Here is a 22,216-nt window from a genome sequence, read left to right as displayed (position 1 = left end):
TTAAACAAGATGTTTGTGAATATGTCTGAACCTATTTGGGAAAGCCTTCACTAGCTTTAAGCCTAATGTCGTGTATATTTTCATATTTTACAAGTCGGGACTTAATACCCTATGAGAGCCTAATCTGCAATACCGCTCCCGGCCGCCTCCAGGAAACTGCGTGGACCGTCAAAGTTCCGAATTTCGACCTTTTCGCGATCGGGAGTGGGGAAATCGCAAAAGGCTCGTAAAGGGGCTTTAAATGTTTAGATTTACTTGAGCTTGATGTTGAAAACGCAACCATTTAGAATCAAGAAGTACAATTGTTTGACAACCTTAATGCTTAGGTCATAAATCATATGTTTCCTTCGCTTGTTGCCCATGGAAATGGTCGTGTGTACACTTTCTGTTAAACCACCAAGGTTTCAACACCATCATCAAATAAATTGATGAAACAAGAAGTGGGGGGCAACGTTCTGCCTTTATAGGTGTGTTGCCTGCCCTACTCCATCAATACAACCCAATGAACTTTATCGATCCCATGTGCCAAAAGGTCCATGTAGTCCCTCCCCTGCTAGCGTTCTTGATCTTGAAGCTTTTCTTACTATTGAGCTATCAGGTTTTTCATTTCTAGTGCAGGTGATGCTAAAGAGGCTCATGAATTTAAAAATGACTCCTTAGGTTTTTTTTACCTTTCCATTGCTTTCGCCACAAAATAACTCTACATGTGATTTATGTTGTAATGAAGTACACTGCTGGGACATCAACAGTAAATACAAAAAAATGCAAGTTGTGTTTATTGTTGTGCAGAGTGTTTAATATTCAGTCTTGGCACAAAAATAAACATAGCAGCATTATCATACAGCAAAGACAAACAAAATCCCCCACAAATATCTCCACATGTATTCCAGTCTTTCACACAAACTTTAATAGAATTCCATGTCTCTTACCATGTGTGAATACTGTGCGGGATTGTACTTTTTTCATATAATTGGTAACAATCATGATTATGATGTTCTACTGATAATGATTTTCTTCATATTCCAACATGATCCACTCAAATGGAATTTATTTCCATAGAAATTTACATTTCTTAAAAAATCATTAATCCTGTGAAATTGTGCTGTGTAGCCTACATTGATTTATTTCATTGCCCAGTGCCATGGAAAACAATTATTAAGACTACTTAACACATCAGTATATGCATGAGCAAAATCACAAAACTGTCAATAAAATGTCAGCATTCAACATACCATAACATATTTCTCAAATCACCTCTTATATATACAATATATGAAGTTCACAAGAGAATTCCAAAAATCTTTTAGAAGAAGCTGCATTTAAACTACTCGGTTTGAGTTTTACAACTATAGAACTGGTGAAAAACCATCCATGACTATGATCTACTTTTGAATTCTTTAGTGGTCTCTTGTGATATATATATATATATATATTAAGAGAAAGGAATGTGCAAGTCTCTATACATACAGTACCAATGTAAAGAAATTTTCCATAATCAATTTCATACATAGGGTTTGAGAGAGCAGTGATGTCTAATAATGATTCACATGATTCCACTGTTTTCTCTCTGTTTCTTTCATTAAGTCCCCCTGTGAAGCATCTGTATCAACAAAAAGCCAACATAATGCTCCTTTCTGTCTAAGTCAGCTCTGTCGGTATCCACACAGAGCCAACGAGATGCTAAGTTCTGTTTACTGGTACCCAGTGAGTTTCATCATGCTGGGGTAGCGTGTGCGGACTTGGCACACCTTCTCCTTGTCGATGAAGATGCTGTTGGACTTGACGGCGATCTCCTTCTCCAGCGTCATGCGTGTGTCCATCAGGTCCTTCAGCGAGGCCTCGGCATTCTCCAGCTTCCTCTGGAGAGCCTCGATAGACTCTGTGATCTCTGTTACCTCAGTCAGCAGCCTGGGGGGACAGACAGGAATGTTATGTTTTAGCTTCACCTTGCATAATACCACAGATCATGACTCAGTGTTTTTAAAAACTTTTTTTAACCTAACTGTGGGCAGTAGTATTTTGAGATACTAGTACAAAAATCGTGCTGGCAATTGCTTTCTCAGAATACTACCATCTATTCTAAGAAGAAATCTTACAGGGCAAATTGTATTATTACTCACTACAAGATGTAAAAGGTAGATATAGTCTTAAAAAAGCAGAACAAAATATATCATTAGAATTGGCTTGATTTCAATACAAGGTGAGTTATCTGGCAGTGTTTTCATCCATGTCCAGTGAAATAAAATGTACATTTATGTTGCTTTCTAAATCTCACAATTATGTACCAGGTAGAAAAGCTAAAATTAAAGGACTAAAAAAACAATCCAATGCTCACCTTTCAGCAGCGGGATCGCGGCAGAGCTCCACGTTGGGCCGTGCGGTGCGGTGGTGCAGGCGGGTCTGAGCGACCTGCATGGGCGGCCGCTTGTCTGCGATGGCCTGCTTCAACATGGCGATGTTCTTCTCCTGAGAGGCAATCTCCTGTAGAGTCTGGGGGAAAAAACAAACAATGGAAATCAGACTTCTGTCTAACAAACAGCCTGTCAAATGATTGCAAGCTCTGAGGCTACAATCTTGAGGCTATTCGCAATACATTATGTTTAGCTTGAAAATGAAAAAATTAGAAGCTCTCCACACATACCTTCTGTAGATGGTTCTCCAGTTTGGCCTTGGCATCGTTGAGTTCCTCCAGCCTCTTGGCCATGGCAGTGTCCACGGTGTTGCACTGTTCGTGCATGTCGGTGGACGTGTCTGAGATGACGTTATCGATCAGGGCGCGCAGGTTGATGGACGCCATCCTCTCCTGCTCCGCACGCACGATGTTATCGTGGCTGTACTGCGCCCAGGTCTCCGGGGTGGAGGAGCTGCCGAGAATTGGGCAATTAGACAACGTGCTTCAACAAAATTGTCAAGGTCTCTTTTCTAAGACAGTAAATGATATGTTTATAATAAATGACAGCATAATACAATAATAATTTAAAGAGATGAAAGGGGTAGCAAATCTTTTTAAATTTCATATTGAAAGAAATGCTGTCATATTCTTGGACTTTCGTGCTTCTGAAATTATTTTCCCAAACTTTCACAATCCTTTTTGTGTAAACATTTGACAGTTTGAGATGAGAATTATACTTACAACTCCTGCCACTGCCCAGTGTTGGGGTGGTACTCGATGTCTGTGGACTGGTTGTTCAGACGGGCACACTTGTCGTCGATCTCCAGAGCCTCCTTCTTGTCACTCCAGTCCATCTCCAGGTTCTGCTTAGCATCCCGGTTATTCCTGCAGAAATACAGACATACACAGATTAGACTGGGAACTTTTGAGAGGAGTATTGTGTTCAGAAGTACTGCTTGCATCAGATCTGCTCTAATGTCACTATGTTACTTCTGGGTAGCCATGCTTTAATGATTTTACCTGTTCAACCACAGATTCTGTAGCCGATGCTACTTGAAACATCTGACAGTTTTATAAATTTATTCAGTTATGTACTTGAGTAACCATTTTTTGTATTTTAATCATTCTACAAAAAGACTGCTTCAGAACCAAATTCTCCCTTTTGTGTACATAATAGTAGGTGAAAAAAATTATTAACTTTGTATAGCAACTGTAAATGGATCTAATTATGTGTGAATTGTGCACGTGTCTGAACTCTCAATTCTTTTGTTATGAAAGTGAGCACCAATTGTGCTGAAGTGGACATTGTCATGGCAACTGAACTGACCTGATTTGGTTGATTGTCTGCTCCAGTGTTCTTCTCAACAGGTCCTGCACACTCTTAATGATCTCCACTTCCTACAGACAACACAGGGTTGGAACATCAGTCAGTATGTGGATGAACATGTCAGGACTGTACATGTGTTCAGACTATTTGATATCTATTCATATTTCTTTTTTCCAGGGTGGAACTCTCACTGCTTGGCCCTAGGCACATATATATATAATGTGATAATATATACAAGACAAGAACAGTGCGTCAAAACCATTCTCCAAACTAGCAACCAAATTCATGCCAGTTTGCGAGGGTTAAAGGTTAGAGGTCACAACATAGAGGTGAACCTGACCTTGACCAGCTCGACCTCGGGTTCGTCCCTGACCAGGTCCACGCCCTGTCTGCGCTCGCGGCTCTCCAGGTTGTCCAGGGAGATCTTGTAGGGGATCTCGGTGGCATACAGGGCATTCTCCAACCTGGGGCAACCAAAACAACCTTCAGTATACATGTACATCCACGTACCAACAAAGCAGTCTGAAGTAAGAATGCCATTCCTATTGTCCTATTACCAGGAAATAGCACTACCACTGTATATTCTAGAACAAAGACAATGACATTGAACTGTGCCTATTCTATCTGTAGACATGGTTGGGTTAAATGTGCCACTGAACATGTAAATCATACACTAGTATGTGTTAAATGTACAATCATGCCTACCTCTTCTTCTGAGCCAACAGAAGGTCTGTCTCCGCAATCACGTCGTCAATTTCGCGGTTCAGCTCCGACTTCCAGAAGGTGATGTCGTGCATACGCTCGCCCAGCTTCTTGGTGACGTCAGCCTGCGTACGCTGGGTGATGGCCTCTGTCGTGTTGGCTGGAGGATCAAAGTAAAGGTGTTGTTAACTATGATGTAAGACTGTTCACTGGTGTTTTTCCTACCCTCAATACAAGATCAAATGTTATTAAGATATTCTAGTACTAGTACATATTGAAGTTTATCTATCATGGTAGTTTCAATGTTACTACTGTAACAGAAACTATTATATTCATGAAGCAATGCACCTAGAATGACAGTGCTCTGTTACACTTTACCTATTGAATACAAGATAGACCAAGTATGTAGGATATATAGAAAAAGACCAGTGTAGCATTGGCTCAGGATCATTGGCAGCTATGGTTTCTGAATACCATGTTGCTTGAAGGTCATTGTTATTAGGCCCTTAACTTCCAACTTAGGAATTAACACCGAGCAAATCGAGTTTTCACACAAGCTAGTCTGACTTAACAGAACAGTCGTGTCTTTTTAAACATAATTTTGCACAGAAGAATGAAGACAGGAAAGAACATGGCGGCAGTACCTAGCTGTTTGGACTCATGTCTGAGTCTCTCGGCTATATCCCTGTCGGCGAAGGCCTTGTAGTACTTGTCGTAGTTGGACTTGTGCCACTCGTCAGGCCTGTACTTGGACGTACGGAAGCCAGCCGTCGCCAGCCCGGCCGAGGCCTGGGCCTGGGCCGCGATCTCATCCGCGTGGGTCGTCTGGGTCTTGAAATAATCGGCTACGGGCTTGGGCGGGTCCCGCTCACGAGAGAGTAGCAACGCTCCTGTCGACATGTTTCCTGCGGTTTAGAACTCGTTCAAAATATCTAGAATTCACAGTAAAGCTTGGGGAGGATGATGTAGCTCACAAGCAGTACGCCAGCTCAAAATACTCCGTCTAAAAGGGATTGAATGGCCGGTAAAAACACTCGCTCTCTCCCTAGACAACACCAAGCATTTACCGACGGTTTGTGTACGGTAACCATAGCTACGTTTGTTCTCACTGTTACGCGCCAAACAGCTGACACCGATTCTCGAACCCCATTGGTTGATGGTAGCCTCATTTGCATTTCCGGGGTATGGTGTCTGCCCCGGGCGATAGAGAGTGCTCGGTTGGTAGAAGGTTTATATAAACAAAACGATTACGTTACTTATAATGAGCTTGCATGGTAACGTTGTGCTAATTACTGTAATGGCGCCGACATATAATCTTTTAATACTTTCTAAATTTCGCCATGGTTTGTAACCATTTCTACATGCAAAGCAACGCACATTATATAGTAGTCCACAGACGAATGGCCAAGAATGTCTTGTACCTCCTTGATTAACGTTAACGTTATATCATTTCCTTGCTGTTGTAAACAATACACCGATACATATATCTTAAGCGTGTGTTCGTATTTGGTCTATGAATTGTATATGTACATCTGATGATCTGTCGTGCGGTATATACCGTGTATCCAATGCTTGACCCTCCTTGCTTGAATTGACCTGTGGTGTAACTAACAAACGCACCGGTAACGTTTTAACAACTTAAACCTTTCTCAGTTCTCCAATTGACTCACTACGCGAGCGTTTAAGTGGTTCTAAGGAGTTTGATAAGAAAATCGCTTCCCCCTTAAGAGCGTATCCCCATTGTAATTAATCCTCTTGGCGACTTAAAACAGTAAACAAGTGTTGTGGACAAAACAAAGCATTTCTCTTCAGCTTGTTGGTTACTCAGTGGAGTATATCTCTCTCTGGATTTTAAATTTCTCAGAATATCAATCTTAACTCAACATTGCTAATCTTTATACCTTCCGTGAGTTGAAATCATATACTAGTACATTGTACACGTGAAATAAGTGGCAAACGCGACACTCTGAACTTTGAACCGCCTGTCACTGACCCACGCAGAGCTGTACATACAAACAACACACCTCACCTGCGGGGCCTAGCAACCGGCCTAGCAACAGACGCTTCCCGGTGTGGGACAGGCGCAACACAGGCTGGGCTATACGTGCTAACAGGTGCGGAAAGAGCGTCAGCTTTCGTTTCAAACATTCGCGTGTCCGTATTTTACGGAGAGTTTTCCGTTCTATTTTCCACCATTGAGATTATCTAGTAAATTCGACAAGAAGCCACAGTGTGGTCAGAGAAAAACAGAAGAAGCACCGAAGCTGTTTTATAGCCCCCCCTCCCACCGGTCTTTCCAGTCAGCCCCAGGACGTGTCTTGTACATTTCAAGCCAGGTTTTTGGACGGAAGGAAAATTTGAAAATGACGGAGTCAGGACTGCGGCCGCGTCCGGAGCTGGACAGACTGGTCATGCCGGACCCTAACGCCGGCGGGAACGCCGTGCAGCAGATAGAACTGGCGCGGAGACTCAGGTGAGAATGAACGGGCTTGAATCACTAAGGAGAGACGGGTATTGTAAACAGTTCTAGTCGTTCACATACATCCTGCTTTTCGATGGACGTTTCCTCTTAAATAATACGACTAGTAGTAATGTCTTCCTGCCATTGGTACCTTAACATTTCATTGCCAGGTGATTGCATGGTACGAATTACTTTCTTAACTGACCTAACAAAATGGTGTGAACAGATACAATATGACATTTTGTTTTTCGATTTATGAAGCAAAACTGGACCTCTTTTCATAATCATTTCCTTGGCATTAGACAGGACTATTAAAACTGTGCATCCCATCTGCATTACAACATTAATGTGCAATGTATCTAGAATCCAGCACAGCATATCGTGTTATACCTGTATGGTATTCATTCATTTTGCAGTGTAGGCAGACCACCCTATACAAATACCATATATAGTTGCTGTTCTTTTTTCTTCAGTGTGAATGTTAACTGTATGGAGGGAAAACTTGACAAGAAACATGGTTAATATGTTTGATCACTTTGATGTGTTCCATATATCCATGGATACTGTTACAGACACAAGTGCAGGTAGTGCAATATGATCATAAACCATACCACAGTCATTATGATAGTAAAATATAATAAATCTATATACATTTCCAGACATTCCAAGTTCCCTACGCTGAAGGGGCGTGCAGACGTGGACAGTTTCCAGGAGCTGCGGAGTGAGGCTAACCAGCAGTGGAACCCCAACGCTGCTGCGCCGCACGGCGGATATCCTGCAGCTCCCATGAGGGACAACATCCCCATCCTGGAACCCTGCAGCATGTTTGTCAGCCCTGCAGCTGAGGTGGACAGACTCACAGGTATACTGACAATACTACACAACCCAGAAAACATAATAACTGCTAACTATACTGACCTAAACCATTCACTTCTTGTCAGATTGTGCTTCCTGTCGCAGTAACTGCATTTAGGTTTTGATTAAGTCAACAATAATGGCAACAGGAAACAGTTTTACATCCCATGTTGTCACAGTAAGTGAATGGATATATTGAATGATGGCAGGTGTTGCTTTTGAAGGCATAGTCACTGTATTGTATAGGATATGATCTCCAAGGAGACAGCAGTCATTGTGTTCTAACATCCAACAACTTCTAATGTGTTTCTCCATCTGGAAATAACATTGCTTTTGTGAATATTTGAATCACTGAGATTAAAAGAATTGCAATGTCCAAAAACAATTAGGTATTACTCAGACAGTCAATACTTACTAAGTTACCAGTGTTTTTAGTGTATGTACAAATGTACCCTAGCCAAGGCTGATGCTAATGTATGTAATGAATCTCTACAGATGACCTAATTTGATGGTATTCAACATACCTTGATTGGTTTTCAAGCATTTCATTCTTGTACTAAGTTGCAGGTATGAATGGCAGATAGGTAATAAGACTCCACAGCCATGACATACTAGTAGTACATCAAGTTCCAGGCCACTGCATACAAATCACTGACAAGAATGTTGATGTCTTACCAGAAAGTGTCATGTGTTACTAACCTTGGTGCTGAAAACATACTGATGTCCACAGTTCTACCACCAGTTGGTCAGCCCTGGGAGGCAGAAGTACAGGGGGATGATTTTGAGGATTGGATCAACTTTTATGGTTTGTCTTTATGACCTGATAGGCTGGTTATGTGGTGGAGGGACTGGTGTGTGTATAGTGGTGATATTATATATAATATCTAGAGCATGGCAGCTCGTCATTGTTATATACTGTCAGTGTACTATATTAAGGTATGCCAGTGGTATTATGTGGTAAGGAAATCTGATGACAGCAAACGTGACAAGGTTTCACTTGAACAGTGTTATTGTACAGTCTTTGTGAACTAGTAATGTCTGTGAGAAATGAAAGACATTGAAAAGAAAAGCGGACAAGTCTACAGACAGTCCTAGTTTGCCACGTAAATGTGGTGGCATTATTCCACTGACATGCCTTGATAATATTTACTTGTATACTTACTCTACAGTTCAATGCATCCTAGTTGTGTGAACAGAGAACTGCATGCAAGTGTAAGACCTTCACACCATGATTATGATTCAACCGATGCTGTTAACACAAATCTACACGCATTTCCAGGGAGACATCAGATGCCTTCCATGGTCCAACACGAAATTCGACCCAACATGGCCAAGCCCGCCTCCGTACCCCCTCCCTCCAGGACCGTGGTGGACACGTTACCGAAGTCAGCGCCGGCGGGGTCGTGGAATGCCCGGAGTATCCCCGACGTGAGCATCAGGGCCCGGCTGGGGGGGTGGACCAGCCAGTCCAGGGTACCCAAGGGAGCGCCCAGGGAACCTGAGAATCTACAGACACACAACTTCTGGTTCGAGGAGAACAGACCACCAACACTAGATGGTAAGACGCAATAATCCATATGAAGATAACAGATAGAAATGTATAGACCCTACAAAAATATTCTAAAAAGACATTCCAAAAGAGAAATACATTAGACAAAATACACGGTAGAATATCACATCAAACAAACTGGGTATGTTATTAACCATGACCCAATTTCAGGATGTGATTTTTTTCACATCCAGTAATGACTGTCATCTGCTTACATTTTGAAGTCTATCAGATGCCTTCCTCAGAGCTTCTGACTGGAGTTCTGCTTTTTTCTGTTTTGTAGGTGATCAGAATGGCCGAGGATGGAGAGACCAAGCTGCCAGGAAGTACATGTACACCTCGTCCCAGCAGAGCGCGTACGAGACGGTAGACTGGGACAAGAAGTTACCAGACAAGGTTCGCCCTCCCACCGGCACACTGGAGCTCCAGCCTGACCAGGTCTCCTACCACACGACGCACAAGAGGTACATGCCCAGGGCAGAGGAGTGGCAGCGGCTGGGCAGGGCCTGGGACTGGTTCCAGCACAGGGACAACTTCACCCCGGCCAGGCCAGTCACCTTCATGAGCCACTCCAAGAAGGTCAACCACATCCCGTACTACGACGGGCACCTTCCCGGATACGGGGACAAGGACTACCCCGACACCGCGTATCAGCCAATCACGGTCCTCAGGTTGAGCAAGCCGCGGTACACGGACACTGCTCACAGACCTAACATCCCCGGGTACCAGGGCTGCGTACACTGGCTCGCCACACACCCCGCTCACGCACCTCCCAAACAGGGCAAACCAGAGATGCCTACAACTGCACGGGAACACAGGCAAGTCATCATCAATTTACAAACAACTTTATCTTGTGGAGAATGTGCATCGACATTATCCTTCTGGATTTCATACAGTTGCAAAAGCAGCTTTACAACTGTAATAGAAAATAAACTTTAAGGTAACTGTAATAGCAGGACAGTGTTTACAACTGATTTGTGCTGGTCAGATGAGACATACACATAATAAACATGGCACACTTCCAAATAAAAACAAGTGTAGTACTGTTTAAACTTTGCTGTTGAAATGACTTCTATGAAATGCTGATATGTTTTTTCATGCCTCATGCAGGAGGATGCCATACTCACCGAACGACTCAGAACACAAGCACATGTCCACAATGTCCAACATGGTCACCACTGTCCCGCCATTCAACCCATTCAACAAGGTGGAGAGACAAGACATCGACATCACCAAACTGCCAACAGCAGTCTCTGCTTACTAGGACTCACACAGACAAGTTATTTTTGAGTTTGCTCAGTGCATGGCTGAGCAAGTGACAACTTCTGGGCGCTGAATTAACGCTCACTGAAGCAGCATATTCTCCTCTCCCTAAGTTAGAAACATCCAGCTTAGGCAAGTTCGACCAAGCTCCTTGGTTTGACGAACTAAATCAATAGGTAAAGCAGGGGTTGTGAAGGCTGCTGCGTGGGATCTCTCTACAGCACAGTTATAGCGGGAAATGGATGGTAACGTAGATCTGGACATGGTTTTAGCAAGACAAAAGAGGTCTGGTCAAAGTGTAAAAATTGCTGCTTTTCACAAAAACCTAAAGGGCTATCTACATTGTATTTCATGTAATATAGGGGTAGATAGGCATTGTTTTAAAGGGAGGGAAAAGGGGCACACACAAAATGCCACATGATATTACAAAGAACATGATAGTATTACATGTAAGACATATTGGAGTCATCTTTTATTCATAATCAAGATAATTTTACTTGACTTTGCATATAGATAGGTTTAAAAGAGAGGTAATAGAAATGACAAAAGATATTTTGAAGTGTCAAAGTGATAAGCAATTGACATATCTATACTGTCTTTGACAAAGTTGACACTTTTTATGATTTATAATTAATGAAAATGAAGAGGCTTGACTTTGAGAGAATGTTTTTTTTGTACATGTATCATGTTGTTAAACCCTCTTCCTGCAAACAGGCTTCTTTAGCAGGGAGAAGGTAAAGTTCATGCTGCTACTGTTTGATAAGTATTGAATGTTTAAAATGGCAGAACATTACAGAGCTGGAGAGCTGGATTTTAACTGTAATGTAAAATATCAAGTGTTCATTGCTGCTAAACCAATTGTGTACAGTGCTCACCAGTTCCAAGTGTTTTGAGACTTTTACTGTTTTTGATGTTCCATACAGATATGTTCATGGGAGACCATTTTTGCCAGTGTCAATTGGTTTGCAGTGGATGGCCATGTAAGAAGAGTTTGTATAGATATTGTACATAATGTGTATTTCACTTTTACTAGGTTGAAATTTTTTCTAAGGTTTGCACCAATAAAGTTGCACTCCACTACATTCACAAAACTGCTTTTTTGTTGTGTTTGTGTATATATATGTGTGTGTGTGTGTGTGTGTGTGTGTGTGTGTGTGTGTGTGTGTTTGTGACTGTGCCTGTATGTATGTATGTGTTTGTGTGTGAAGATGGTTGCAGAAGGAACTGTTAACAACTGGAAACAAAAGAATATAAAACATGTTGTATAATGCAGAATATTGAGCCTGTGCCTGCCCCCTACATATATTTCCTTACATTTGACACAGTAAAAAGGTAACAACTTTATCATTGCTTTTCTTATAAACTTTAATAAGCTCCTTCCAACTACATATAAATTCCATCCTGGTTTCCTTTAAAACAATATATAGATCCTCTTAAGAAATATTTCCCATTTCAGTTGTAAAAGTGAAAAAATATTCTGTTCAGATGCCAGACATAGTAGCAGCAGTTTTCACAAAAGCACACAAGTTGCATGATGATAAGAGCAAAAAAAAAGAGCCCTATCTTTTTTCCGGTTACAGTTATAGCCAAAAAAGAAAATGATGTACTCACTACAAAGTAATAGCCTTCACTATCATACTGCAGACTTAATCACAACATCATTTCTGTATAAAATCATATCCATGTCATTTTGCTTTTAAAACCTGTCACCCCACCATTACAATTTTGCATTATGCTAGTAAGTAATTGCCATGATTCTATCATCATCCTCATCATTGTCATTTGCTATATGGTACCAGAACCTTAGATAAAACCTGGCAGACACCATGTAAAACTTATACAAAGCAGCATATAATATTTAAGGTTCTATTTTCTAGTAAAACTGTAAGTGAATAATGTTGTGCTGTCATAGCAACACGGTTTTAAAATTTGATTTAAAAGATCGACATCGTGTCACTGCTACTGCACGTGTACTCCCCCTGTCCCCCATTAAATCTTACGCATCAAGGAGATATTTCCATCATTCAAAATATCAGTGACAACAGGCCTTGGCCAAAAATATCATTTATGAATTATCTTAGTCTTTTTTCTAGAAATTGCACAGAAATATAGTCAAAGAATTTTCACTCAATGACATAATCTTTTAAGAGAAGCAAGGTAGTACAATATTTTAACGCTCCTAAAAGCAGTCTACTTTCATCTCATTTATCCCCCCCCCCCCAATAGCTGTAACAACCTGTTGCAGAACCAATTCCAAGCCATATCATTTTCACTGTAAAAATGAACCACACAAAATAGCTGAATTGATGAATGTAATGGATTGTTTTGATAATCTGCCTACCAGGAGTTGCTGCTATTCGCAGACCCTGATTGGTTGTGGTCTGTGATTCAATCATACTCAGAGCCAATGGTGAGGCTGAGCTGTCCTGGGTGGATGTAGGTGCTGTGGAACCACTGGTTTGTGTCCACTATAACTGTGATGGGAGGAGAGGTGGAAAATCAGACAACCATTAGTAATTATAGAAAACTACATTCATTACACTTCTAAGGATAGAGCATTCAGGAAATGGCATAAAAGACTGACAGGCAACATGGCACTTAATACATAGCTGGTATTCTGATTATGAAGTGCTGCTGTGATGACAAGTTGGGCCAAAATGCACCTGAAAAGGCATCTATAACTAGTATAAGGCAGTAGCATCTGACTTTTTATACATTTTTGACAAGTAAGTTCTTTCTCATGCTAGAAGTACAATATATAAGTCTTGCTTTGGTACAAGTATAATAAATATGTACCTACAATGTGTTATCACAACTGCTAACTATCACATGTTCTATTGGGACTGTTAAGTTATATATTGACCATGGTAAAATCCTAATCCATAATATAAGCTCTACTGCTGCAGCTATGGCTGAACAGTCCTATACAAGAATTCCAGTCTGTAATTGGTGGTAAATATGGGTTTTAAAATAATACAAGAGATATTGGCACTCACTGATGTCTCCCTGGTTGAGGGTGATGTTGAAGGTGTAACAGACATCCTCACACTCAGGAGGGGGGATCAGGGTCCAGGTCTTACTCCCCAGGATCATGGCCTGCCAGGACGGCCGGTCCACATGGTCAATCTACAGGGGAAACACAAGCAGTCAGACAAAAATACACTTGTTATCAGTTCAATGTACACCAACTGATAATAGATTTACTATTCTTTTTGTAAAAATGAAACTGCAGGTGTTAAAAAATCTTGAGGCAGTAGCACCTGACTTGCATCATATACCAGTACATTATGTCGATGAAGGTTAGACATCCAGGTAATGGATAGATTTTTTCAGTCACAGATTCAAGTAGTTGGTGGTCATTCTGGCAGTTTTCAAACCTACTTATTAGCTTGAGTAACAATTTCCTGGTGTGTAATTATCAAACAGTAACAGTAACCATACACTATTATTGTCAACTCAATTAAAAAGAGTGCTACTAGTAAAAAATGTATAACAGCATAAACAACATATGTGTGCATTATTGACATTGGACATCATGAATAGCACAACTATCCTTACATGTATACTAGCTCCCACACCAGACCAGCCCATGAACAGCCAGTCAGTAATACTGGACTCCGAGTCATCAGGTAGGAAGTATGGCTTCTGGTAGTGCTTCCTCAGGGCTGACGCTACAGTCTGGTCACAGTTGCTCCTGTGGAACAGTCAGATAAATTTTGTTAGGATAGAGACTGAGTGACAGTCCATTCTAAATTAGAACATTTGCAAAGCAAATACATAAATTATACCTTGCTCACATATGGTCTAAGTTAACCCAACAAACCACTGCTCAACTAATTCACACTGCTCAACTAAAACACATTCTTATAGAAATACATAGTGACCAGCCCCTCGAGCTCTGTCCTGCTACATAATGCACCCGACACCGCAGGGTGTCTACCACAGCACTAATTACCACATGGTGACAGGTGTCTGGCCCATGTCATTGACCAAATGTGTTTGAAGAAGAAGAGACAGAACAAAAACAGGACTGGTATGTAATTGTTATTCTTCTGCAAAGGTAAACATAATAACTACATGGAGTGTCATTGTCTATGAATATTTTCAAATCTTAATAATTTTCAACATTTTGAATATTGTTCTAACTTTCTAAATTATTTCCATGGTTTGTGTACATAAATGTTTTTATACTCATGGCCATGCCCTCATCGACTTGAAGTTGGGTACGTTTCGAACATTTTCAAAATGATACACACAATTTTTGAATAATACCCTCTGTGGAAATACGTATGGCTTTGTCTTTACCATCCGAAGTACCAGGACTCCTCCCCCTCTCTCAGCTCCGACCGGGCATCAGACATGTTGAAGGCCTCCTCCAGAGATCCAAAGTCAGTGTTGTACGGGAAGAACTGACAGTCATCGTTCACCGCGTCCAGTGCCCCTTCCGTTCCTTCGTACAGGTCCTTGAGGAACTCGTAACTGAAGGCTTCCATGGCGGTCCACGACTTGGTTGCACCTTTAACCAGCAAAGGGACACCAGAGTAGGCGTACTTTTGCAGGAAGTCTTCTTTCGAAATGTTCTCCAAAACAGGGGCGGAACGAATACCTTTGCACATGCTGCAGTCAGCGATCGGCCTGGTCATCTCATCCAGAAGTGTGGGGAATTCGACGGCACACGGGGACGACGTCAGGCTCTCCATCAGGTTTTCCAGGTCGAAGTCGTTTTGGTGCAACTGTAGCCCCACTGCGAGGAGACAGGGAAACAGAATCCCGACAACCACACGAACCACCCATGTGGCCGCCCGTTTCGAGGGTTTCCTCCTCCCCAGAAATATCTCGCGGACCTCCGCGTTCTTCAGTCCTTTTTTCTTGGCATCTTGTTTCAGTTTTATGAACTCTTGAACGAGATTTTCCACGTTTCTCTCCTCAGTTGGCGCAGCGTCGTCTTTTCGTGACTTCCTGGTCGCCATCTTGGCCTAGTTGATATTAACTAGCAATTAACTCAAACAGGCGCGTCTGATTGGTCAGTTAAAATCACGTGATACGGATGACAATGGCGGCAAAGTTTCTAGTTGTTTGGCAAGTTTGAAGGACAGTATTCTTTTCTCCGACATTAACAGATTGAAGAGTTGAATTGGTTAACGCAGCTCTTCGATAGAAGATCAAGCAGGAATTCTGTCAAAGGGATAGGTAAGGTGCATTGGCTTATGTTGAGAAATACTTTAGCCCTTTAGCGTTCCATATAGTGAACAAAATGCACAAAATGTCGTCTGCTAGCTATTTTGATGCTCAAACTAAAATACTAGTAGTGAGTAGGTTATTGCATCCCGAAATTTTGTGTCACAGAACTTGTTTTTTTTTTCTTTAACCAGAATGAATCAGCGCGGTGGAGGCGAGGAGACTACTGACTTCACTGGACCTGATTTTTCTCTTTCAATTGACGGGTAAAGAGAGGATATAACTAATTCTATTAGTGATTGTGATTAGAATGGGATTATCTAATTTTATGTATACCACGTCATACGTTCTGATATTGGTATCTGATATTAGTAACAATTATGTACTATTTGTTCAAAGTTGATGATGGCAATCTTTTACAACTTGTCTGCCTTGTACAGGTCGTGGTGCCTTAAAAATAATTGTGATGTTGCTTCATCTTCAGAGAGGGAGATCTGTGTACTGAGAATGGTTGTGTGAGTGGTCAGGAGATACAGCATTCCTTAAAAAGGAAGAATTCAAAGGTATGCTTATTTTTAATTAACTGTCCTACTTTCTCTAGTTTTGAGAAAATACAATGCAGGAACATATTTTACCTAGCCTGCTTAGCAAACCTATTTTAGCTGCCGAGTGACTCTTTTATTATACCCTCTCCGGAGAGGAGGAAAGAGACTTGGCAGCTAAAATAGGGTTGGTAACCAGGCTTACTTTTACCTTCCTTGATCTAAGACATGAAACAACCATGTGCTTGTATCTCAATATTTTCAAAAGCAAGTGACACCAGATACTTCCAAAGGACCAGAGGAGGAGGTGACCAAGAAGAGACACAGGAACACATCAAGTCCTGCAGCTGATCAACCTCATGGACACTCTGGGTCCAGCAAGTCATCTTCAGAAGACATGGACTCCATGAAAGCACTCAATAAAGGTGGGCAAAATTATGTGCATGATGAAAAGAGAATAAAAAGCACATTTTGCCAATATAGATCTATAGAAAAAGTGATTTTTTTTCACAATACTATATCATTGTCTCCCCACAATCCTTCTCATCTACTTCTCTGTATTACTACAAGGGCACCATTAAGTTTCTGTTATTCTATTTTCATCCCCCAGAACTTGGTCAAGAAATGAAGATGATGTTTATGAACTGGGCTGTTGCTTTCAGGTATGGTGCTTCAGTATGCTGAATCATGAAATAACCATTGAACCACACAAATTCAAAGACATGTTGAGTTAATCTTGCCTTTGGAGAATGTTGGCATGTTTTTATGAGCAATAATATTTTGGAGTTCATGTTGGTTGTCTTTGATGAATTCAGTTGTGGACCAGACCACGTACCAATTTGTAGTCAGTAGGAAGCCAGTTAGCTTAGGTCCAGCTAAGAAAGAGTGTTCATAGCCTGCCAGTGAATCCTTTCTCTTCCCTCTGTCCTGTCCAGTGAGAGTGAGCAGTTTGAGTTGTTCTGCCCCACCCGTGTGGACAGCTTACTGCAGGAGGCCAGGGCCCTGGAGGAAAACCTCAAGGAACAGAAGAAATGTCTTCTCCAGCGTCTTCAAATGTTGTCACAGACACTGCAGCAGGAGAACTAATAGCACCTTTCAGTAAAGGCTTTCTAACATAGTTGTTGACTAATCTATCACTGTTGGAAAGTCCTGCATGGCTACAACATCATGGGAAAGACTCAGAAAGATAGGCCATAGCTTTTGAGGCTCTTTCCTTGAACATGTAGTTAACTACAGCATACTTGTTGTTCTACTAGTTTCCCAGAAGATGTAACAATAGAATACTGTAGAAAGAACATTGAAATTTTTAATTTTTTTAATTTTTCTACTTTAATTGTGAACACTGTTAAGAAATTGGTTTTCTATAATTTATGAATACATATAAATTGCTGTCTTTGGCAATAGCATTCCTGTTCACATTTTGGGGCTTGCAACAGCCAGTACTGGCTGACATTTGGTTGTGTCTGCACATCTTAAAGCATTGTATACTGTAATTTGTTTCTTGTTTTCCCAATGGGTTCAATATACGATTATACACTTCAGTGCAATCAGTCTGTTCATTTGTCATCATGGGAACATGTCATGAAGGCTACAGGTGAGCATGCAAAAGCACACATAAATAGAATATGCCAAACAACACACTTATAAAGGGGACACTTTTCAAACAAGATGCAATCTCCTAGAATATGTAGTAGAGCATATAGATAGATGCAGCCGGCACAACACACAAAATATCTTATTTAGAACTTGTACATAATTTACAGTACAGTTTACGTGACAGGAAAGTTTTTTTTTTTAACTACATCCTTCATGAGCCCTCCATGAGCCCTGCACTTCTACAGTAGTACCAAGTACACATAATATTTGGTTCAACTATTTTTCTTAGCCAGAAAGGTGTTGAGAAAATCCAAGTAGACTTTCTTCTGTGGTGCTGATGTTGGTATGAAGTGACCTGAAAAGGTATTTATTTGTGGGTTAAGTCATGACAAGACAGAAGAGAGTGTGGATTATTTAATGTATGGCCTTATTTAATAATAGATACACTTATAGGCTAATCTTTGCAAAAGCACCCAAAAAGAAAAGTACAGTACTTCATCCTCACCTCCTTGATGATTCAACTCTACAGGTTCCTTGAAGTACTGTAACATCTCTACACTCATCTCTGAAGTAAAACAAAAATTCTAGTTAAAGCTTACAGCATTAACCAGAAAAGGCATTCAATACATGATCCCAGTGAATGTTTTATGAGAGTTGTTTAAAGTTAAAACTTTCGTTCCAACACAAAGAGATTGTTCTCACCTGGTGATCAATGTTGGCCCCCATTGTGGTTGAGTCTATTGAGGAAGACCAGAGTGACTGGTCGAAAGCTCAAGGTGAGGACAATCCCTTGTGTTGGAATGAAAGTTTTAACTTTTAACATGTAACTTCCTACAAAGATGAACTTTTGTGACAGTTCATCAAAGTTGTTTCCCACCTTTTTGTATAACTCTGTCAGTGTCTCCGTACACATGAAGGGTAGGACAGGTGACCTTGGTGCTGTACAGCTCATCATGCTGAGAGGACCTGCTGCGGAACCCTGCCACCATGATGGCAAAGTCAAACGCAAACGGCTCCACTGAAACACAAGAAAAAGGTCTTAACATCGTGTAAAAGAAACTTCACTTAAGGTCACTGTCTTCAGTGAAAATATGTCAGAGGGCCTTCCTGTAAATCCATTGAATCCTTGAGATGAAACATTCATCAATCATACAATAAAATAATTACCATTCAATAAAGAGTATAAACGTCAGAGAAAGATTTCAGCTAATACAAATACAAAAATTTACAAGGTTATAGTACTAAAACATTATTGGAAATACTTACCATTCTTTTCCCTGAGTGCACAAAGCATAGCCACAAAAGAAGCTCCTTGACTGAAACCTAGAACACCTGTACAAAAACAGAAACCTGGGTATATCAATATGATCATATCGCTTGATATCAGAATTTATCTTAGTACCCATTTTTAATGCATCAGCACAAGCATCAGATTCCATTGCCTTATATATAAGTTATAGGTTAGGAAGAAAGTGGCAAAATACTTAAGTACAACAGCAGTTCTACATATACAATATCAATTTGACATTTGAATATCAAACACTGATAATACAAAGACAATAAAAACTGATAAACTTACCATCAAATGGGCCCTGCATTCATGATATATGGAACAGAATAATAAGCAAAAGTCAGTTGTAATATTGTTTTACATAAACAGCGCAAGTCATTAGCTTAAGGATGACATGAAATTTCCATTAAAAAAGACAAATGTCTCCACATTTCGACACAAAAATGAAAAAGAAGTAAACAAAACTATTGAATTGTCTAGCAACAATTACATCACATTCTTACCTGTTCTTTGAATACTTGTTTCACCACCTCTACAGATTGGTCAAACCCTTTGCAGACATCTGTGTAGTCCTGAGCATGGAAACTGTCATCATTCGATGAGTACCACCACCCATACTGATCTAATAAGGAAACATCATATTATTACTTTGAATAATAGGAACATCATATTATACTTTGAATGGCTATAGGATATAACTGTTAAACTTAAGAGGCAGATAAAAGCGCTCTAAGTACACTGTGATAGACAAATATCTAAAGCAACTTAGGAATCTTAGCAAATACAATACCCCTACCCAACTTATGTTTCGTACAGGCAACAAAATCCAGTGATTTAATACAGAAAGAATCTATATTTTTCATGTACTTAAGTATAATATCATAAAAAGCAAAATGCAAATTCAGATGACGTATGTACCTTCCTTGCTGGCACCAATCGCTCCCCCCTCTTCATCATTGTTCTCCAATGGCTTGACAGGCAGTGGTGCAGTGATGAACACTATGAAGTTAGAACAAATAGACTCTTACGTCTTAGCAAACCACTAGTACTGACAGTCACTGATCAGTTGCTGACAGTCTCATTTCAGTCACAATTCTTAACTGTCACAACTTTAATGCAACTGACAAGTAATAATGCTTCCTAGGAATTATTCTGACTGATCTCTTACTGACGGTTACTGTCTTGAGTGTTGACAGAATGCTGACAATATACTATCAGTTCAGAAGACACTGCAAGAGTGATTATGAAGTGACAATATTTTGATAACTCTGTAACTTTACATCATCATACTAAATCAACATGTAAAGTACAGAGATGATGGTGGGAGCCAAATTACCTAGTTCAGCATGCTTCTTCAGAATTTTTCTGAAGGCGCCTGTCCTTTCTCTGAACGTTTGGGCATTCTGTCTGTATGTGAAAATGAATGATGTCAAAATTAATGTCAATTTCTCTAGTACACCACAAGGCAAACTGTATATATCAACTTTCTAACGTACACGTGTGATGCAAAAATTCCAATACATTGTTGCAGGATATGAACAACCAAACATAACATACCAGAAATATTCATAATACCACCGCAAAAAAAGAACGTTCAGGAATTAGCAGAGCTAGCTTTCAACAAGAAGAACATAAGCTGAAATTACAAACTTCTTACCTGTAACCATGTATACAGAGTACCTGAAAAGTGTAAAAATGTAGAAAGGTGATGTTAAACAGCGATGCAAATATTATACACAACTCATGATTTTTCATGGGGAGGGGGGCAGTGAGACGTCAACATGTAATTACTAACATGTCATTGCCTAAAAAGACCAAGTATTTGCATAAAATGGACTGTACTCATACACTTTCGGTAAACAAACTGAAGAACATCATGACATTTGTTGTTTAGAAGTACTAGAGACGCAAATCCGCATATACCTTCAGCAACTTTTTGCCACCGTCGGCCATTTTGGTTCCATGTAAATCTAGAGAGACGCCTCGCGGAATGATTGTGAAGTGCATGCCCAGCAATACCAAATAGGGCATTGATGAAATATATGTATTGCTTTATTTGTTTCGTTTGCCAAGTAGGAGTAAGTTACCCAAAACATACACTATACAAGACGCTGTCTAGATGAACTACATGCTAAACGCAATGGGCGATTCTACTACCGTTAGAAAAAATAAAGCCAAACTTCGCATACGTTCCATCACAATATTACTGTTTTAAGTATCGTTACTTACTTCTTCGATTGAACTTCGAAGACACGGTGTGTTCGTGTAATATAGCCAGCTGCCGCCGCGCCGCGTGCCTGCGCGAAGCTGGTTAAGAAGGGCGGTTAGTTGTACTGGCTATGATACATAACGTTTTTACAGATGCAGATAACCTTCACATCCAACTCTAATTTAGTCTAAACATTGTTTTAAAAAGCTAGATCTAGATCTAGTGATGATGCCCCTACTGTTCTTGGTGGCAGCGATTCTACGATGAAAAACGAGTATAATATTAGCTTTGGACGAAGTTTGTAATTAGTGCATTACTGCACGCTCTGACCTTTCACTAGTTCGAGAGTATCCATAATGTATGCATGAGTCATGCAACCGTTATCTGATGGGGAGGGTGATGTCATTTAACATACATGTCAACCTTGCATTCCGAAGCTATGGCCTCTATATGTAGTACACTCATGACACTGTACACTAGCTGTAATAAGCTCGTTGGTTTTTACCATCAAAGAGGACTTTCTATAAACACTGGATAGACGCTGACATGATATAGACTACACTCGGAACAAATAAAATCAGGGTACACAGTTTTACCTTTCTTGCAAATCGTAAACGTTGAGTCACAAATCTTTCCAAATTTGAACATCATAGGGTCATCTCTACATCTCTGGTGGTTTGTCTGTTTGTTTTTTCAATGAATCAATTTTGAAAATACTATCAATGAATCAAAGAGTTACGATTACTTATACCTTATCATATTCGATCTTATACGATTGCTGCTTTTTCACTGTCATGAATTCATAACAACGGGAATACTCAGTAGCGTCAGACATACATTGTACATGTAGC

At 40.4% G+C, this 22,216-nt stretch overlaps 5 protein-coding genes across 7 annotated transcripts; 2 read left to right on the top strand and 3 right to left on the bottom strand.

Moving 5' to 3' along the window:
• Positions 1 to 812: 812 nt before the first annotated feature.
• LOC109485130 (tektin-4-like) lies at positions 813 to 5,529 on the bottom strand. Its single transcript, XM_019788567.1, has 8 exons — positions 5,066 to 5,529; positions 4,425 to 4,581; positions 4,060 to 4,183; positions 3,720 to 3,790; positions 3,134 to 3,277; positions 2,642 to 2,864; positions 2,336 to 2,490; positions 813 to 1,908 (listed from the first exon to the last, which is right to left on the bottom strand). The coding sequence occupies exons 1-8, from the start codon at positions 5,319 to 5,321 to the stop codon at positions 1,692 to 1,694; spliced, it is 1,347 nt and encodes a 448-aa protein (XP_019644126.1). The 5' UTR covers positions 5,322 to 5,529; the 3' UTR covers positions 813 to 1,691.
• An 862-nt stretch (positions 5,530 to 6,391) lies between these two features.
• LOC109485114 (uncharacterized protein C7orf72-like) lies at positions 6,392 to 11,633 on the top strand. Of its 2 annotated transcripts, XM_019788549.1 has the most exons (6): positions 6,392 to 6,894; positions 7,542 to 7,744; positions 8,468 to 8,542; positions 9,017 to 9,295; positions 9,570 to 10,104; positions 10,397 to 11,633. In XM_019788549.1, the coding sequence occupies exons 1-6, from the start codon at positions 6,785 to 6,787 to the stop codon at positions 10,548 to 10,550; spliced, it is 1,356 nt and encodes a 451-aa protein (XP_019644108.1). In that variant the 5' UTR covers positions 6,392 to 6,784; the 3' UTR covers positions 10,551 to 11,633. The 2 variants fall into 2 exon arrangements, with proteins under 2 accessions (XP_019644108.1, XP_019644115.1); XM_019788556.1 differs by lacking the exon at positions 8,468 to 8,542 and having other exon boundaries at positions 6,403 to 6,894.
• A 263-nt stretch (positions 11,634 to 11,896) lies between these two features.
• LOC109485287 (bifunctional arginine demethylase and lysyl-hydroxylase JMJD6-like) lies at positions 11,897 to 15,538 on the bottom strand. The gene is made up of 4 exons (XM_019788802.1): positions 14,855 to 15,538; positions 14,108 to 14,243; positions 13,546 to 13,675; positions 11,897 to 13,023 (listed from the first exon to the last, which is right to left on the bottom strand). Exons 1-4 carry the CDS (start codon positions 15,517 to 15,519, stop codon positions 12,938 to 12,940), a joined length of 1,017 nt encoding a protein of 338 aa, XP_019644361.1. The 5' UTR covers positions 15,520 to 15,538; the 3' UTR covers positions 11,897 to 12,937.
• On the top strand, positions 14,447 to 17,564 carry LOC109485600. Of its 2 annotated transcripts, none has more exons than XM_019789296.1 (6): positions 14,447 to 14,582; positions 15,922 to 15,993; positions 16,212 to 16,290; positions 16,538 to 16,694; positions 16,880 to 16,931; positions 17,205 to 17,564. In XM_019789296.1, exons 2-6 carry the CDS (start codon positions 15,923 to 15,925, stop codon positions 17,353 to 17,355), a joined length of 510 nt encoding a protein of 169 aa, XP_019644855.1. In that variant the 5' UTR covers positions 14,447 to 14,582; position 15,922; the 3' UTR covers positions 17,356 to 17,564. The 2 variants fall into 2 exon arrangements, with proteins under 2 accessions (XP_019644855.1, XP_019644848.1); XM_019789289.1 differs by lacking the exon at positions 14,447 to 14,582 and adding an exon at positions 15,633 to 15,739.
• Positions 17,565 to 17,618: 54 nt separating this feature from the next.
• Positions 17,619 to 21,133, bottom strand: LOC109485480 (esterase OVCA2-like). Its single transcript, XM_019789153.1, has 10 exons — positions 21,080 to 21,133; positions 20,814 to 20,836; positions 20,493 to 20,563; positions 20,075 to 20,155; positions 19,660 to 19,778; positions 19,445 to 19,457; positions 19,132 to 19,197; positions 18,743 to 18,883; positions 18,371 to 18,430; positions 17,619 to 18,220 (listed from the first exon to the last, which is right to left on the bottom strand). The coding sequence occupies exons 1-10, from the start codon at positions 21,107 to 21,109 to the stop codon at positions 18,138 to 18,140; spliced, it is 687 nt and encodes a 228-aa protein (XP_019644712.1). The 5' UTR covers positions 21,110 to 21,133; the 3' UTR covers positions 17,619 to 18,137.
• Positions 21,134 to 22,216: the final 1,083 nt, after the last annotated feature.

Source organism: Branchiostoma belcheri, unplaced genomic scaffold, assembly GCF_001625305.1.
Source record: "Branchiostoma belcheri isolate BF01 breed outbred unplaced genomic scaffold, Haploidv18h27 scaffold11, whole genome shotgun sequence".
In the NCBI taxonomy this organism is placed as follows: Eukaryota; Metazoa; Chordata; class Leptocardii; order Amphioxiformes; family Branchiostomatidae; genus Branchiostoma; species Branchiostoma belcheri.
Note: the sequence above shows the minus strand (reverse complement) of the source record. Positions and strands in the feature narration are given on the sequence as shown.

Excerpts from the sequence above, each read along its gene's own strand:
- LOC109485114 (XM_019788549.1), top strand. The coding sequence starts at position 6,785 with ATGACGGAGTCAGGACTGCGGCCGCGTCCGGAGCTGGACAGACTGGTC. Across the intron at positions 7,745-8,467 it reads TGAGGTGGACAGACTCACAG|TTCTACCACCAGTTGGTCAG; the intron begins GTATACTGACAA and ends TGATGTCCACAG. Across the intron at positions 9,296-9,569 it reads CAGACCACCAACACTAGATG|GTGATCAGAATGGCCGAGGA; the intron begins GTAAGACGCAAT and ends TCTGTTTTGTAG.
- LOC109485600 (XM_019789296.1), top strand. The coding sequence starts at position 15,923 with ATGAATCAGCGCGGTGGAGGCGAGGAGACTACTGACTTCACTGGACCT. Across the intron at positions 16,291-16,537 it reads TAAAAAGGAAGAATTCAAAG|CAAGTGACACCAGATACTTC; the intron begins GTATGCTTATTT and ends TATTTTCAAAAG. Across the intron at positions 16,932-17,204 it reads AACTGGGCTGTTGCTTTCAG|TGAGAGTGAGCAGTTTGAGT; the intron begins GTATGGTGCTTC and ends TGTCCTGTCCAG.
- LOC109485480 (XM_019789153.1), bottom strand. The coding sequence starts at position 21,109 with ATGGCCGACGGTGGCAAAAAGTTGCTGAAG. Across the intron at positions 20,564-20,813 it reads CTCTGTATACATGGTTACAG|ACAGAATGCCCAAACGTTCA; the intron begins GTAAGAAGTTTG and ends TTTCACATACAG. Across the intron at positions 18,431-18,742 it reads TGACAGAGTTATACAAAAAG|AGATGAGTGTAGAGATGTTA; the intron begins GTGGGAAACAAC and ends GTTTTACTTCAG.
- LOC109485287 (XM_019788802.1), bottom strand. The coding sequence starts at position 15,519 with ATGGCGACCAGGAAGTCACGAAAAGACGACGCTGCGCCAACTGAGGAG. Across the intron at positions 14,244-14,854 it reads GAGTCCTGGTACTTCGGATG|GAGCAACTGTGACCAGACTG; the intron begins GTAAAGACAAAG and ends ACTGTTCCACAG. Across the intron at positions 13,676-14,107 it reads GTGTGGGAGCTAGTATACAT|ATTGACCATGTGGACCGGCC; the intron begins GTAAGGATAGTT and ends TTTCCCCTGTAG.
- LOC109485130 (XM_019788567.1), bottom strand. The coding sequence starts at position 5,321 with ATGTCGACAGGAGCGTTGCTACTCTCTCGTGAGCGGGACCCGCCCAAG. Across the intron at positions 4,184-4,424 it reads CTGTTGGCTCAGAAGAAGAG|GTTGGAGAATGCCCTGTATG; the intron begins GTAGGCATGATT and ends TGGTTGCCCCAG. Across the intron at positions 2,491-2,641 it reads TGGAGAACCATCTACAGAAG|ACTCTACAGGAGATTGCCTC; the intron begins GTATGTGTGGAG and ends TTTTTCCCCCAG.